We start from the raw sequence: 14,748 nt of genomic DNA, 5'->3' as shown, positions 1-14,748 counted from the left end.
GTCTTAAAACAGTGGTTCCCGACCTCTTCTATTCTATGCCCCCTTTGTAGATTTTCAAAAATCTCGCGCCCCCTCCTATAAATTGAAAAAAATCGATCACCATATTTTGTGTACTTTAAAAATAAACTATACAATATTCGGAATTACTACTTTTTTATTGATGATAATAGTTATAAAATATAAATAATTGTAAATAATAAAATGTAACAATCAATTAAGGTTAAATATTATAGTCATAAATTAGTATAAAATATTAATAATAGTAAATAAAAAAATACATAATGAAATTAATAATTAATGTTAATGCTGACAAAACTTTTCTTTGGACAGTTTCGTAATAACTGCTTGCGCCTCCCCAGCAACGTGTGCACGCCCCCCAGTTTGGGAACCAGTGTCTTAAAACATGATTTTTCGATATTGCTTGCTTCCAACTTAAGGAAAACCGTTGTACTGTATATTGTTATAGAATACTCAAAATATTATTTTAATCGCATTCGGTTTAAAAATTAAAACTATACAATATTCCTGAGTGCCTGCAGGAATACTGAACTACGTATTATTATGTGTACTTTTCCAGTACTAATATTTTAAATGGTAAACACAAAATTAAAACGATTCATTAAAAAAAAAAAAAAAAAAAAAAAAAAACGCGTTCGTAGAACTAATCTCAAATCATATTTCATTAGTCTGACACTTCCCTAGTTTGTGATCATATTGATTTTTATTAAACGATAATTATTTTTAATATATATATGTGTAATATTCTTTTGTTTTAATATTATTTGTACAAATACGTTTATGTTGTAAGCTTAAAGTCTTAGAATGACATGAAGTATTTTGTGAATAACCCACAAACAAAAATGTTAAACGTAAAATCTAAGACTATTTAAATCATTATCATTTGAATCGAAAACATATTACATAATACATTTATAATTGAGCATAGTTATTACTAAATGTTATTTTCTTTTCAAACTAAATGCATATTTTATTATTTATGAACATAATATTTACTACTATTATACCGATACAATGTCGTCTTGCTTAACCTCTTAGTCATCGTATAAAGAAACCTCTAATAAGGAACGCGCGAGTGAACAGACTTAAAGAAAAGATGTATAAATATTATTAATTTATGTATACGATAATATTCTTCATGTATATGTATATCTATTATGTATTTACCTAATTTAGCACATGCAGATCACTTATATATAGAATATGATTTTGTAGTATAGTGGTAGTATTTATTGGATATAAAAAGTCAATCGTGCTTTATAGGAACACATACAAATTCTGAAATGGCCTATACAATGCAACGAATATAGTCGGTATGATAAACTGAAAGCGCTTTTACGTGTTAATAAGACGCACAAATATATTTGTATTATTATATTATTGTATATCGTCCACATGAGCTTTAACTTATAAAAAAAAATATTTTTTTACGAATATTTAATATCCAATACATTGTCACAAAATTTCAAGTGTGGTTACCGAATAATTTTAAAACGTATACACAGCAGGTGTTTGCGCTTAACATATCGATATATATTATAAATACTAAAATTATAAAGCTGAAGAGAGCTTGCACTCTGTGGTTTTGACCCGTTAATCTCATAAGCTATTGAACCGTTTTCAATAAAGGTCGTATCAATAGATTCCATGAGAGTCAGAGGATGTTTTTTGTTTATTCTCTTGACCTCTAGGTTTTAATGGTTGATATAGTATGGTTAACACGTGAATTTAGTTTTAGCTAATGAAAATTGAATATTTTTTATTTATTTCAATGATAACCGTTGGCTACAGATTATAATAGATTACTTCCATTAGATTACTTGAAGTTTTTAATCTAATTCAGAATGCGAGTCAATTGAATGAGTTTAAAAACGCTTCCAGGTATTCGTAGCTATTAAGCTAAATTTATCTTCGCAAGAACCTCGTAACTAAGATTTAATTCGTTCGCAACAGAACTTCTCCGCCTTATAATTTCTATACAACCTCATCAACGGTCACATTAACTATCTGTATTTATTAGATAATATCCAGTTTAATGTCTCTTTTCATTATATCAGATCTCGTCGTTTTTCTAAGTCCCACCGTGTAATACTAATATTTTCCTCAAAAAAAAAAAAAAAAATTATAAAATAACTCACTCCTATCTAGTAGCTGTTTATGCAAAAATAATTATAACATTAATTTTTTCTCTGATTTATCAACTATAATAACTAAAAGTTACTTAGTGTTCTGATACACATAATTGTGTTATATAATCTTACCATTATATTGTCTGTTATATAACTACACCTATATATTATTAAAAATGATACGTACTGTTATTGTTATCTTTAACTTTTTCATATATTTACTAAGCATATTTTATTTTATTTATTACTTATACTTAAGATTTAATTTAAATATATTATCTGTTATTACAGATTGGGTTTTGCACGTCTTATTAAAATAAATAAATAATAATTATTATATTATAGCATACCTAAACAATTATTTAAATATATATTTAAAAAAAACGCATTTCTTAAAATAAAATACTTATAAATTAAATTATAATTATGAGATATTTTTATTATTTAAAACATATTTGCTGGACATAATTTTGATGCAAGCACATTAATCACAAATTAAGACAAAAACTTTCTTAACGTTAAGTGGAATTTTATTAATTCATCTTCAAGTTAATATAACATGTTTAAATAAAAAATATATCTATAGAATTAATAATATTGGAAAATCTTTAGATTAGTAATTATGTGTTCTCGTAAAATGTTGTTTAATAATATTATATTCTAACTAAAGCAAAATGAAAAACTATACAGAACTATAATATAGAAACAAAAATTAAGTTCGACCCAAACGAAGTTGGTAATACAGTTATTTATTTTAATAAATACATTATATATAAAATAATAATAATAATTTTATACATTATAATTTTACACAAATTACGATTTCTTTTTAATATTAAAATGTAAAATTGTGTTTCAGCACGGCGTTGGCGTCGAATTCGTTCGGTTTCTACCAGAAACTCATCCACCCGTACTCAGCAACGTTTTTTGCGAACTTGGAGTTTATGAAAATATCGTAAGTATTACTCATTATTAATTTTATTATGCGTAAAATATTAAACAGTTTATGGAACGTTGTTGGGCATCGGCATTTGTATTATAATTAATACTATGAAAAAATCTCTCGTGGACTAATGTGATAATTATTTTTTTAAGTTTAAGCTTCTAGAATTTGATTTTTTTTATAAAGTTCAATTATGATCAAATTAAAATTATATTTGTAATATAATAAATCTAAATCCAAAACTATAATTAGCATAATTTCGCGTTTTTTGGCATTTTTGGTTTTAGTAAAATATTTACGCAATATCTAACGTTTTAGAGCTTTTTCATTAATTATTCTGAAAAAAAAAAATGTAATTAAAAATAAATAAATGCCTATAATATTTGAAGTTCCTTTCCGCGTACAATAATAAAAGCTCATCGCCGTTGAAGAATTTTTTTATAACTTATGTTTTGTTTTCATTAAGGAATCGGCTGAATTTGATAAGGAAGCAATATAATTAGAAAAATATAGAAAAATCAATAATTTAGTCAATATTTTTTTTAATTTGTTATAATGTTTGGTAGTTTTTAACTCATAATTATATGTTTTTACAGTTAGAAGACCCTAAGCCTATAGTTATATAATGCAATGATACAAATTATTATATACATTTCGAGTTTTAATCTAATGAAAAAACGTAGATAATCAAATAATATTGTGTTATTTCTGTCAAAAATGTTTCTATTGGTTATGAATCTGTATGATTTTCGAATACAATTTATATTTAAATATTGAACGGCAGTCAAAGACTGAAGGAATTGTCATAGAACAACTATCAGGACATTTAATTTTATTAATTTAACCGGACCGCAAGATTCGACTTACTTAGTCAATCCTTCGATTCCACAACGAATAAACTTTAAATAAATTAAACGGGATAAACACCCAGTTAATAATAAAAATATAATCATCTTAAGATCTCAATAGTTAATATTGACCAAACGCGTCGTCACTTTGCGGTTTTATCCAATATCGTATAAATATCATTTATATTCAATGCGGACATGCGGTTGTTTGTTATGTCGTAAAAAAATAAGTATGATACGGAGTAATAAAAATAACATAAATGGTAAATATATACCAACTGTCTCGTTACGGATAAAGGTTCACATCGCCATCGTACTTGGACCCACTATGATGATATCCGTGTATTCACGGAGAGGATTTTTCGAGATAATTAGTGTTAGCCTTTGAAAAAAATAAATAAGTTTACTTAGTTATTAAAAAAAAAGAAGGAATTGTCTGTAAAATAAAGAAAAAACAGAAAATTTTAGTAAGCTGGTGTCTTTTTATCGTTATATATCGTTATGATGATGATCGGTAACTGTTTCCACGTAGATTTAATGTAACGTTAGTCGTTATTACTGTTCAGATGCCATTGATTTATTGTTTTGGTTATTGGTTACCATTTGAAGCAAGATTTTAAGTTTTTTTTCTGATGGGAAATATTTTATTCATACATTTTGAAGGTATAATATGATATATATCAGTATTGCTATATCGAACAATTACAATTATTACACGCTAAACTAGTAAACTGTTGAAAGTGTTTACCTCGTTTTCACTGCTATAAATTATTATAATAATATAATATGTATAAATATTAAATTATAACTTCAGAGTAATTGAACTAAAATATAGTTGCAATTTTTAGTTGCCATTTTTTAAGTTCTGAGCGATAAATGTATTGGTTTTAAATTGATGTTTATATTCCACACGATTTGTAATTAATTCTTTGATTTTCAGCTTTGCAAGTTAGGTGACTTATGATTGCCAACTGGATTTTATTTGTACTTTGAGGTCAAAATTAAAAATTATACCTGTGTTTTTCAAAAACACTGGGGGGAAAAAATGTTCAAAATTGTTTTTAAACAAAATGATTTTGTTTTTTTTTTTTTTTTGGTGCAACTCAAAAATGAATAACTGTAAATACTTGAAATGTTTACGAAATGTTTATTTGATTATTTTCTAAATAAAATAAAGTTTTTAAAGTATTTTAATTTTTTTCGAGCTATAGATATTTTTTAAAAGTCTATTATTTCTATAAATGTTGATAGTATTTTTTCGCTTGATCGAATATTTTGAAAATTTAAGACAAAATCCTAAACAAGTTTTTCTTATAAGTCTATGAAAATATTTAAATTACATGGTCACAATCATTTTATAATCATTTTAGTTAACATGTAGATAAAATTGCTATCTTACTGTTGTTTTTTAGTTAACAAATTATAAAACTAAGGCTTATACTGAAACTAAAACATACAAATATACAAGTATAATTTTCAATTTTTGTTTTTATAAATATTTTACTATAATAATTTAGACGAAATTAAATATTTAAACTATAAATAACGATATTCATTAATTTGTTATAACAGGTAGTTGAAAAACATTATTTGTGGATACATTAAACATTTATGTATATTAATTTATATTTACAGAGATATATTCAAATTATTTAAATCCATTGTTTTCTGTGAAAATGAATTCAACATAATATTATTATGTTACACATAGATTGCACATTATCTAATAGCAATATTAAAAAAAAAAACATAACATAAAATATACTCAGTGTAAAGGTTAATCGCCGTTTCCTCTCAGAATCGGTTTTTTCGTATATTTTATAATATTATTGAATTGAAATTTAACACATTCATCACATTAACCCAATTAACACCTATCGTATTATAGTAGAACGGTAAACATGATGCCCATTTATTTTTCCCTTTTTTTTTTATCTCTATCGATGAGTAAAACACCTTTCCAAAGAACTAGTGTAAAAATAAATTTATTTAAAAATAAAATAAAATAATTTTATTCTAAATATATAAGTATTATTATTATAATATATTAAGTAAAACTAATATATATATATATATTATATACATAAATTATTAAATATACATACGATTGTTGAGTTATGTTAATTTTAGTTTTCGCTATATAAATAATTAAATAATAATAAAAATAAAATACATATCATAATATATAACATTTTATCAACATAATTAGGAATAGGTTTTAGTGTTAAGTACTAGTTTAACAATATAAGGTAGGCAACATACTATTAGTTATTAGTAACCAATAACTATATTATTTTTAATTTGTACGGAAATAAAAGTGGTTGCTGTTTTGCTTTAGAAACTGGTGGCTAATTTCAAGTATTAAATAAATTAAAAAAAAAAAAACCCAAACTGATTTATTATTATAACTGCAATTTTTTTTGTGTAGACGATTACTTGTGACTGTGACGCTACACCGGCGATGCAGTTGAAGGCAATGCGACAGAAGGGCGACAAAGTGGATGTCTCTCATTACCGAGTGAACGTGAATAAGTTACAAGCTCGGTTGAACATTTCGTGTGACACTGCTAAGAAGAGAGGACAAATCAAATTCGACGGATGGCCAAAAGTATTTTTACGGCGTTCATCTTTATATTAGACTTTTAAGTGCTCGTGTACGATTCTCAATGTTTTACGAAAACATCGACGGAATTAAATACGCATTGTATTTTTTTAAAGTTTACTATACGGCTTACATATTATTATGTGGTTTAAGCTTAATCTCTCTCCCCAAAATCATCCTAGTTAAGCGCTTGTAATGTGGTTTTGGATTAATTCCAGAATTTCAGTATTTACAAGAAGGCACTTTAAAAAAATCACTACCCTTTGATTCACTTTGATTTCATTAAAAAAAAAATATTGAATATGTTACAATCTTTTAATGTTCAACTGATATTCTTATTTCTATAATTATATTCACTGAAGTTTTTGTATTCATATAATATTTTATAATATATCGTACCTATTGTGTATTATATTATATTGCTTTAAACTTTCTCAATATTTCAATAACTTAACGTTAGTTTAAGGTACTTGTTAATAATTTGTATCAACTTTATGTAAGTACCTATTACTGTGAATTTCTCGATTAAAGCGAATGTTTCTACTTTCTATTAAACTTTATGATAGACATTTTATGTTAATGAATTAAACATGACATATATTTCAATCGTATAATACAAATCCATCGATAGTTATAATGGTAAATTTTAAAGTATTTTATTTATTACGACTTAATAAATAAAAAAGTTAAAAATTATTTCATTTTTTATAATAACGTAAGTTTTGTTATTTTTAGATATTTTTTTCAAAAAAGTTTGATATTTACAGTTGTATGCCCGTTTAATAATTATAGCCATTTGAATTTCAAAGAAATGATTCAAATTTAATTTTTAGCAATTAAATTTCAGAAATATACTTCTCATTTTACTCAATTAGATCAGTGTATCCCAACTTGGGATGCATGTAAACATAGCTGGAGATGCATAAGCAGTCATTACGAAATACAATTGTATTTTATGATGTAGGAAATAAATGAAAAATGAATATAAAAAAAGTGATAATTTTGGCGCGAGATTTTTGAAAACTTACAAAGGGAGCATACTATGAGGTTGGGGACCACTGAATCAGACTAATTAAAAATATTATCTAGCACCCAATTTTAGTTCATAAAATAATGAAATGCCTAGTGTGACCATTACAAAAGTTATGGTTTTAAATTTCAGATAAAAGTTATGTTGGCCCAGGTTGGATACATTAAAAGTAAAACAATGGATGAAGTACAACTGCAAGACGTGATCATGGACATTGTGACCGGTGCTATAAGATCAACAGACCTTTCTGTCGATTTGTATCGGTGGTCAGAATTTCCGAATTTCACAAAAAGTCAACAGCCGATAACCACTTCGCCTTTAGACTCGTACACCGAACGAATGGTAGGTATATCGGAATTCTAAGTTTTTAATTTCTTTAACTGTATGATATAGGACTGTGGTAATATTTAAACCACTCTGGTATGTGACATCATTTTTGCATGTACGAGTATAAAATAGTATAATAATATTATTATATCGTATAGCAAGGAATGTTTTTGATACATAACTCTCACTGTAGAATAATAATTATAGTGAACCGTAAAACTCAGGAAATATTATAAGGACGTCATTCGAATCCATTGAACTTGTGCCCGAAACAATCATTTTATGACATTGATGTGTGCATTTATAGGGACTAAATACTACACGTGTCTAATTATACCAGAAATTTTGGCACCATACACAATATAATCAAATATTATTTTACTACAATTAGGAAAACTATATTTGCGATTTTACATATTATATAAAAACATTGATATTAGTTGCTATTAACATATCACTACATATTATAAAATTATTTCAATATTACATGATATATATATTGTTTTTTTTTTTTTTATAAAGAATGTTTGCTTTTGAAATTTAGTTTATTACAATTATATGACTCTACAATATGTTTTGAAATTAGTTGTTCGAAAATGAGTTCTTTGGTCAATTGGTTTTAAACTATAACAAAATAAAATAAACAAAAACATTAAAAATGATAATAGCAATAGTTAAATGTATTCTACTTATATTTTAATTTTATTTGGCTAATTATATGTAAAACATATTGAAATTTGTAACTATTGTTTCATTAAGAATTATGAAACTTTAAAATAAGTAAATAACCAAATATTTATTTTCAAAAATGATTTGGTTTTAAATATATTTATTTATTTATTTTTATTCTTCGAACCACAAGTCGAAATTTGGAAATAATACGGGAGAAAAGGTGATTTGACTCCATTTTTTTAATTTTAATTTTCCATCACGACTTATTTACCCTAAAAACTATGCCTAGTCGTTTTTAGTTAAAATAGTCTTTTAAGTTACAATTTTTAAAGTGATTATTGAAAAATAAGATTTATTAATTTATTATTAAAATTAAAATATATTTATACTACAATCTAATAAATTGTAAATATCATTTTTTTGATTTTAACCTACATTATAAATTATATTATTATGTGTGTATATGTATAACTTTTATTTGTATCGTTTTTATTTTATTTATTTATTAATTATAAATAACACCATGAATACTAATAACGTTGAAGTAGTTTTATGGTAAAATTTGACCACAATTTTGTATGAAAAACAATAATATTAAGACATATATTTATGAAAATAAAATAATATAAACTAATATTGCCATATCTCTTTATAGACAAGCCCGAAAATAGAATCAACAGTCATGAAGCAAGGAGAGAAAAGATTAATGGTCAAAGTCATAAAAGCGATCGGACTCGGACTCAAACAAGGTTAAGCCAAGGAGTTACATTTATTTTTTAACTACACAAACGTATTTAAATTAATATTTTGTTCGAACGTGTTTTGTATTTGTTTTGCGTAGGATGTTACGAGCCGTACTGCGTGATCGAAGTCGACGACCCGTTCCAGAAGAAGCAGACTTCGACAAAGAAGAACACTTCGTCGCCACAGTGGAACGAGAACTTTATGTTGTAAATACAATTTTCATATCGTTGAATAATAAAATATTTTCGTTAAATTGCTGCAGTTGTCGGTTCGTCGTGGTGGTCGTAATAATGTATTTGGTTGTTTTAAGCACGTTGAACCGAACGACCGAGGAGATATTATTCGAAGTATACGACTGCAACCCGAATGGCGGCAATCAGTTTATGGGCTTGGCTATTGTCAGCGTCGAAGAACTACTTGTCAACCCTTACCAGAGACAAGTGCTGTCACTCCAGTCACGGCCGTATCAAGATGATTCGGTGTCCGGCACTCTCACGTTAGAAGTGAGTAATAAAAACGTATTATAAGACAACACGAAAATAATCGATTTATTTATTTTACCCCACCCAAAACATAAAGGTGATTCAAACAAGACATATACATAAGTATTTAATTTAATTAATACCTTATATTTTGTGTCCAATTCCAGCATTAGTCTTAGAACTCAATTATTTTATTTTAAAAACCTAACCAATTTAATATTTTGTAAAATAAAAACTAGAATTCAAATTAAATAATGGAACCAACCATTTGTTTGAAATATTCTTTAATATCTCTCAACGCATATTTTATACATACTCAAAAAAATAATATATATTGTATAAGGCAATTCACCAAGCATGCTCAGCCCTATTTTTTCTTTAAATAATGCATTTATTCAAATTATTCATTCTGACTTTGTAATTTTTAAATATACTTAAAAACCATAATTTTAAATTCTTGAGGTTTTTTTGTACCATATTTACTAAGTGTCCTGTGGTGATAATATGAATTTCTGTTTGTTTCAATGAGAACCCTCTTTTTTTACTGTAAATTATTTAATGGATAATTTTTTTTTTAAAGTCTTTTTGTTACTAATTCAAATTTGAATGAGTAGTTTTTCAATTAAAAACGATTATACATACTAAGGATAAGATACCTTAATAAAGGAAAAAGAAAGGACGAGCATGCTTAACGAATTACCCTATGGATATTCAAATAAAATAAAAATATAAATAACTATTTATATTTTTAAGATTTTGCGAGAAAGAAAATGGCTTATTTAAACATAAATTATATTAATTTATTTAGCAGTTTTTATAACAAAAAAAAAAATAATAAAATAATCACATATGTGTATAAAAACAAAATTCCCTTAGATTACCAGATTAGTTTTGTATATATATAGTGATTTTTAGTAAAATATTTTCCCCTTAGAAATCTATTAAGTTTAATTTCTTGCTGAAATAATTATTTTTGGTTTTTAAATTCTATCGGAAAATATACTGAAATTTTATTGATAGCGAAATTATTAATTTTTCTGTTGTGAAATAAAAATTTAAATATTTTTGTGTTGGTTACAATGTTCAAAATTGATAACAGTAAACAAAAAAATTACATTTGATTAAAGTATGTCCATTTCAATGAACAAGGGAATCGAAAGAGTTAATATAATCTTTATAAAATCCGGTAATTTTTATTTGCAATAATGGGTTTGGTATTGGATTTGGAACTATTTGGGTCGGTTACTATCATGTTCTGTTTTAAAATATTATAAAAAATCGAGATTTGAGAACAAACATTATTTACTTATCAATATAAACTTATCGATACAAAATTAACAATGTTTGAGGTATCACACTAACGTTTCAAATAAATTACAGTCGTGGTGATTAATAAGAGTATATACAGTTTTACGAACTTTGAAAAACGATATCAAAACAAGCCATTTTGGAAATCATCCAAACAAATGTGAAAGTTACTATAAGGTTGTTCCCAATATTTTTTTGATCTCAGTTCATTTTAAAGACTCTGGTGGGCCTAATTTGGTTGAAAAAAAAACAAGGAATACAATTATATACTAATAATGCTCCAAAAATTTCCAATAACAAGTCCAAATTTAATAATTGATATTGATTTTAAATATTTCAAAACGTTTTCTGTTGATGTAATAGTAAATAATAAAAAAAAAATCAAATTAACAAAGCCTTAGTAAATGCATGAAGTACCTACTTCGGCGACAACCATACATTTTTTGGATGAATTCCAAAGTGAATTATTGATTTATACCAAGTTCACAAACATTATAATATATAACACGAAATGGATCATAAACCGATCAAATTAAAATTTCGTTAAATTACGAATAAACAATTTTTTTTTTATATTTCATAACTCCTATATTATAGTTACTCACTTATGCATAGATTAAACAATTCGCTTCTAAATAATAATGATACATATTTAATTAATTTATAAGTATTTTATCTTATGGAAAAATAAGTTTTTAGGTATATTAAATTCATTGATATATTGTAAAAGAAAGTTGATTAATCACTTAAGATATAATACTTAAAAACTTAAAATATATAAATCGCTTTGAGCATATTGAATGTTTATAATTTCAAGATTTTATTTTCATAAATACTTAGAAAATTTAAGTTATTTTTAATTTCTATCATATTTACGGTGAGATATTTGATCATTTTAGACCTTTATGTACTTAACGAGAAATAAAGGTTATATTAGTTTTCTGTGCATGAATTGAACTAAAATATAATTAGTAATTACTGTCTAATATTTTAGTATTCGCGTTCTGTGTTTGGATGTCTTATTATTTTTGATGATTTAAAGTACAAAACTTTATGAAATAGTTTTTATTTTACTTACAAATGAAAATACATTATATCCATTGTACAATAGCCATTCTTGCGGTACAGTGGTTCCTTTTAAAAATAATTTTTCATATTTTATATTTTGCTTTTAAAGATTCTACAATATTATTGTTATGTCCAATTTTGTTACAAATTCAAATCAAAAAATCGATTCAGTACCTAATGCCAATTACTGGGGTAGATTGTACGTTTGGAGTTGATTAATATAATTGCAATAATATATAAGTAAAAATGAACAGTAATAGGTTGTAATATAATATCAAGTGAATATTATCCTCTGTTTTTCTAACATAATAATATGTTTACGTGGTCTATAAGCAACGCGTCACAGCTAGTTAGATGGGTATAATCGTTCACAATATTAAAATGTTTCGATTGTCCAGGTTCGATGGTATATCATTCTGATTTATAGTGCCTATAACAAATTAAAATGTTCGTTCAGCCTTGTAAACAATTAGAAAAGTACCTAATGGTGGCAGCGTATACATCGTAAATATTATATACATAGGATGCGATTTATAAAACGATTAAACGGGGTAGAGTATTAATTTTTAACGTCAAGATAGACGGTATCATCTGGGTTAATCGATTTTTGTTTAGTTTGTTTTTTGCCCACATAATGAACACAGAAAAGTCGTAATAAACAAATATTATCGTTAACGCAAAATAACTTACCTGTGTTTGCACGAAAAGTAGGTACATATATTTTATTATTAAAATCGAGGCGTAGGTATTTTTCGTACTAACTACTTATATTATTCTCATAAGTGACGCTTATTATAATTTAATTATAAACCGTGTATACAAGTGTATAATATAATAATAATATGCAGATATAAATGTATTAGGTAGGTACGGGTTTCCCCAAGTGCGTTTGTATAAATATGCCTATTACCCCGGACTGAGGAGATTAATATAATATTCGTGGACTGCAGCTGCAGGGATTCGGAAAGATAAAAATAAAAATGCGCTCAGCAAAATTGCTCGCTGCGACATCAATCCTTTGGGAATCTAAAACAATAGAGATTTTATGTAACGGGGCATTTAATGCAGCCATTTAATGGCACAGTCTTTATTCGGGCTTTACTTTTTATTATCCAATTTGTACTCTGGTCTATTGTTATTGTCGCGTTTAACTTTTTCTTTAAATTAAACGTAGGAATCTCAAATGTCTTACTAAAAAAAAAAAAAAAAAATATACACAACACTAATAAACGATTGTCCGTCGTATACGAGTTTATTTACTCGTATAAATTCATTGAAGGTACCTTTGTCCAGCGTGATAAATAAGTTATAGGCATGTAACTGTATAGCTACACGTTTATATTGTTTGGAAAAAGTGACTTTACTAGACACCTTCCACGCTACGAATTAAAGTTCGTAACCAGTTCGTCAATAACCAATTTTTCGAAAAAAAAATCAACATGTTTAATAATATAAAAAAAATTCAAATATGCTGACAAGTTCTAATATAATGATAGTAATAAAAAATCGAAACGTAATAAAGTATAAGATAATTAACTAATTGGGGAAAGGTGAAAATGCAATACTTAATATTTTCAAAATTTACAAAATTCAGTTAAACATCGATTCTTATACGGAAAAATATTGCAGAGAAACGATATCTTTGTTAAAATTAATTTGAAATTCACGAATATAGCCAAAACACACTATTTCTAAAAACAGTAGTAAGACAAAAGTAATCTTCTAAATATTGTCAATACTTAGTACTTAATTACCTTGTTAAAATATTGTTAGTTCATTTAAAAAAATAAAAATGTACTGCTTTCAATTAGGCACTATTCTCTATATTACGGTGATAGGTAATAGGATTTAATTTAATTCATGAATGTACGGATGTCTAGGAAGACTAGTCATGTAGTTCCCCACAGATACATCTCGTACAGACAATCATAGAGTCCTATAAAGATTTGCAGATTGAAGGGATTTGATAGGCCATTAAACAAAACGAAAAAGAGTAACTGTCAAATCCTGTAATAGTAAAGATACTTAAGATATTATCGACTACACTATAGAAGAAATATATAATATATTAATATCACAAGTCGACGAAAAGATTAACTTGAATTAGTAATGTTAAATCAACTTTAATAATGCAAAATTAAAAAAATAATATATTGAGCTCCAAATACAAAAATCGTTGTGTAGAGAAATAATTAACTCAGTTGAAAAATAAAGTAAATACATTTGTTTTTAATTATCATTTGCTTGTATATATAACTGCATAGTGTTTGTGCATTTTACAATATCCAATTTTCTTCAAATAACAATTAACCAATATTTTTAGTCTTTTAAAGTATTTTAATAAAGGTATTTAAATGTACTTAAATCATTTTATAATATTTAAAATAAATTTCAAGAATTCTTAAAATTAAGTATTTTAAATACATACTGTATACTTGATTTTCAAGTATTGGACGTATTTGTATTTAAAAATCAAATATTTTTTATGTAAATGTTGATCAAAATTCAAAATAATCATTTATAATATTTTAAATTGGTTTGTATTATACTTTATGCCTATTATTTATAATTAAAATC

General features: G+C 25.6%; 1 protein-coding gene across 3 annotated transcripts in view; it reads left to right on the top strand.

Annotated features, from left to right (window-relative positions):
- The window catches only part of LOC132923875 (uncharacterized), a 115,897-nt gene that overhangs the window by 59,931 nt on the left and 41,218 nt on the right, over positions 1–14,748 (top strand). For all 3 annotated transcript variants that reach the window (XM_060987857.1, XM_060987855.1, XM_060987858.1), the window contains exons 2-7: positions 3,007–3,102; positions 6,367–6,546; positions 7,703–7,912; positions 9,225–9,318; positions 9,411–9,519; positions 9,624–9,816. In XM_060987857.1, the coding sequence (XP_060843840.1) occupies positions 3,007–3,102; positions 6,367–6,546; positions 7,703–7,912; positions 9,225–9,318; positions 9,411–9,519; positions 9,624–9,816 (882 nt within the window). The remainder of the gene's footprint in view (positions 1–3,006; positions 3,103–6,366; positions 6,547–7,702; positions 7,913–9,224; positions 9,319–9,410; positions 9,520–9,623; positions 9,817–14,748) is intronic.

Source organism: Rhopalosiphum padi, chromosome 3 (genome assembly GCF_020882245.1).
Source record: "Rhopalosiphum padi isolate XX-2018 chromosome 3, ASM2088224v1, whole genome shotgun sequence".
NCBI lineage: Eukaryota > Metazoa > Arthropoda > Insecta > Hemiptera > Aphididae > Rhopalosiphum > Rhopalosiphum padi.
This window is presented reverse-complemented; position numbering and strand designations above follow the sequence as displayed.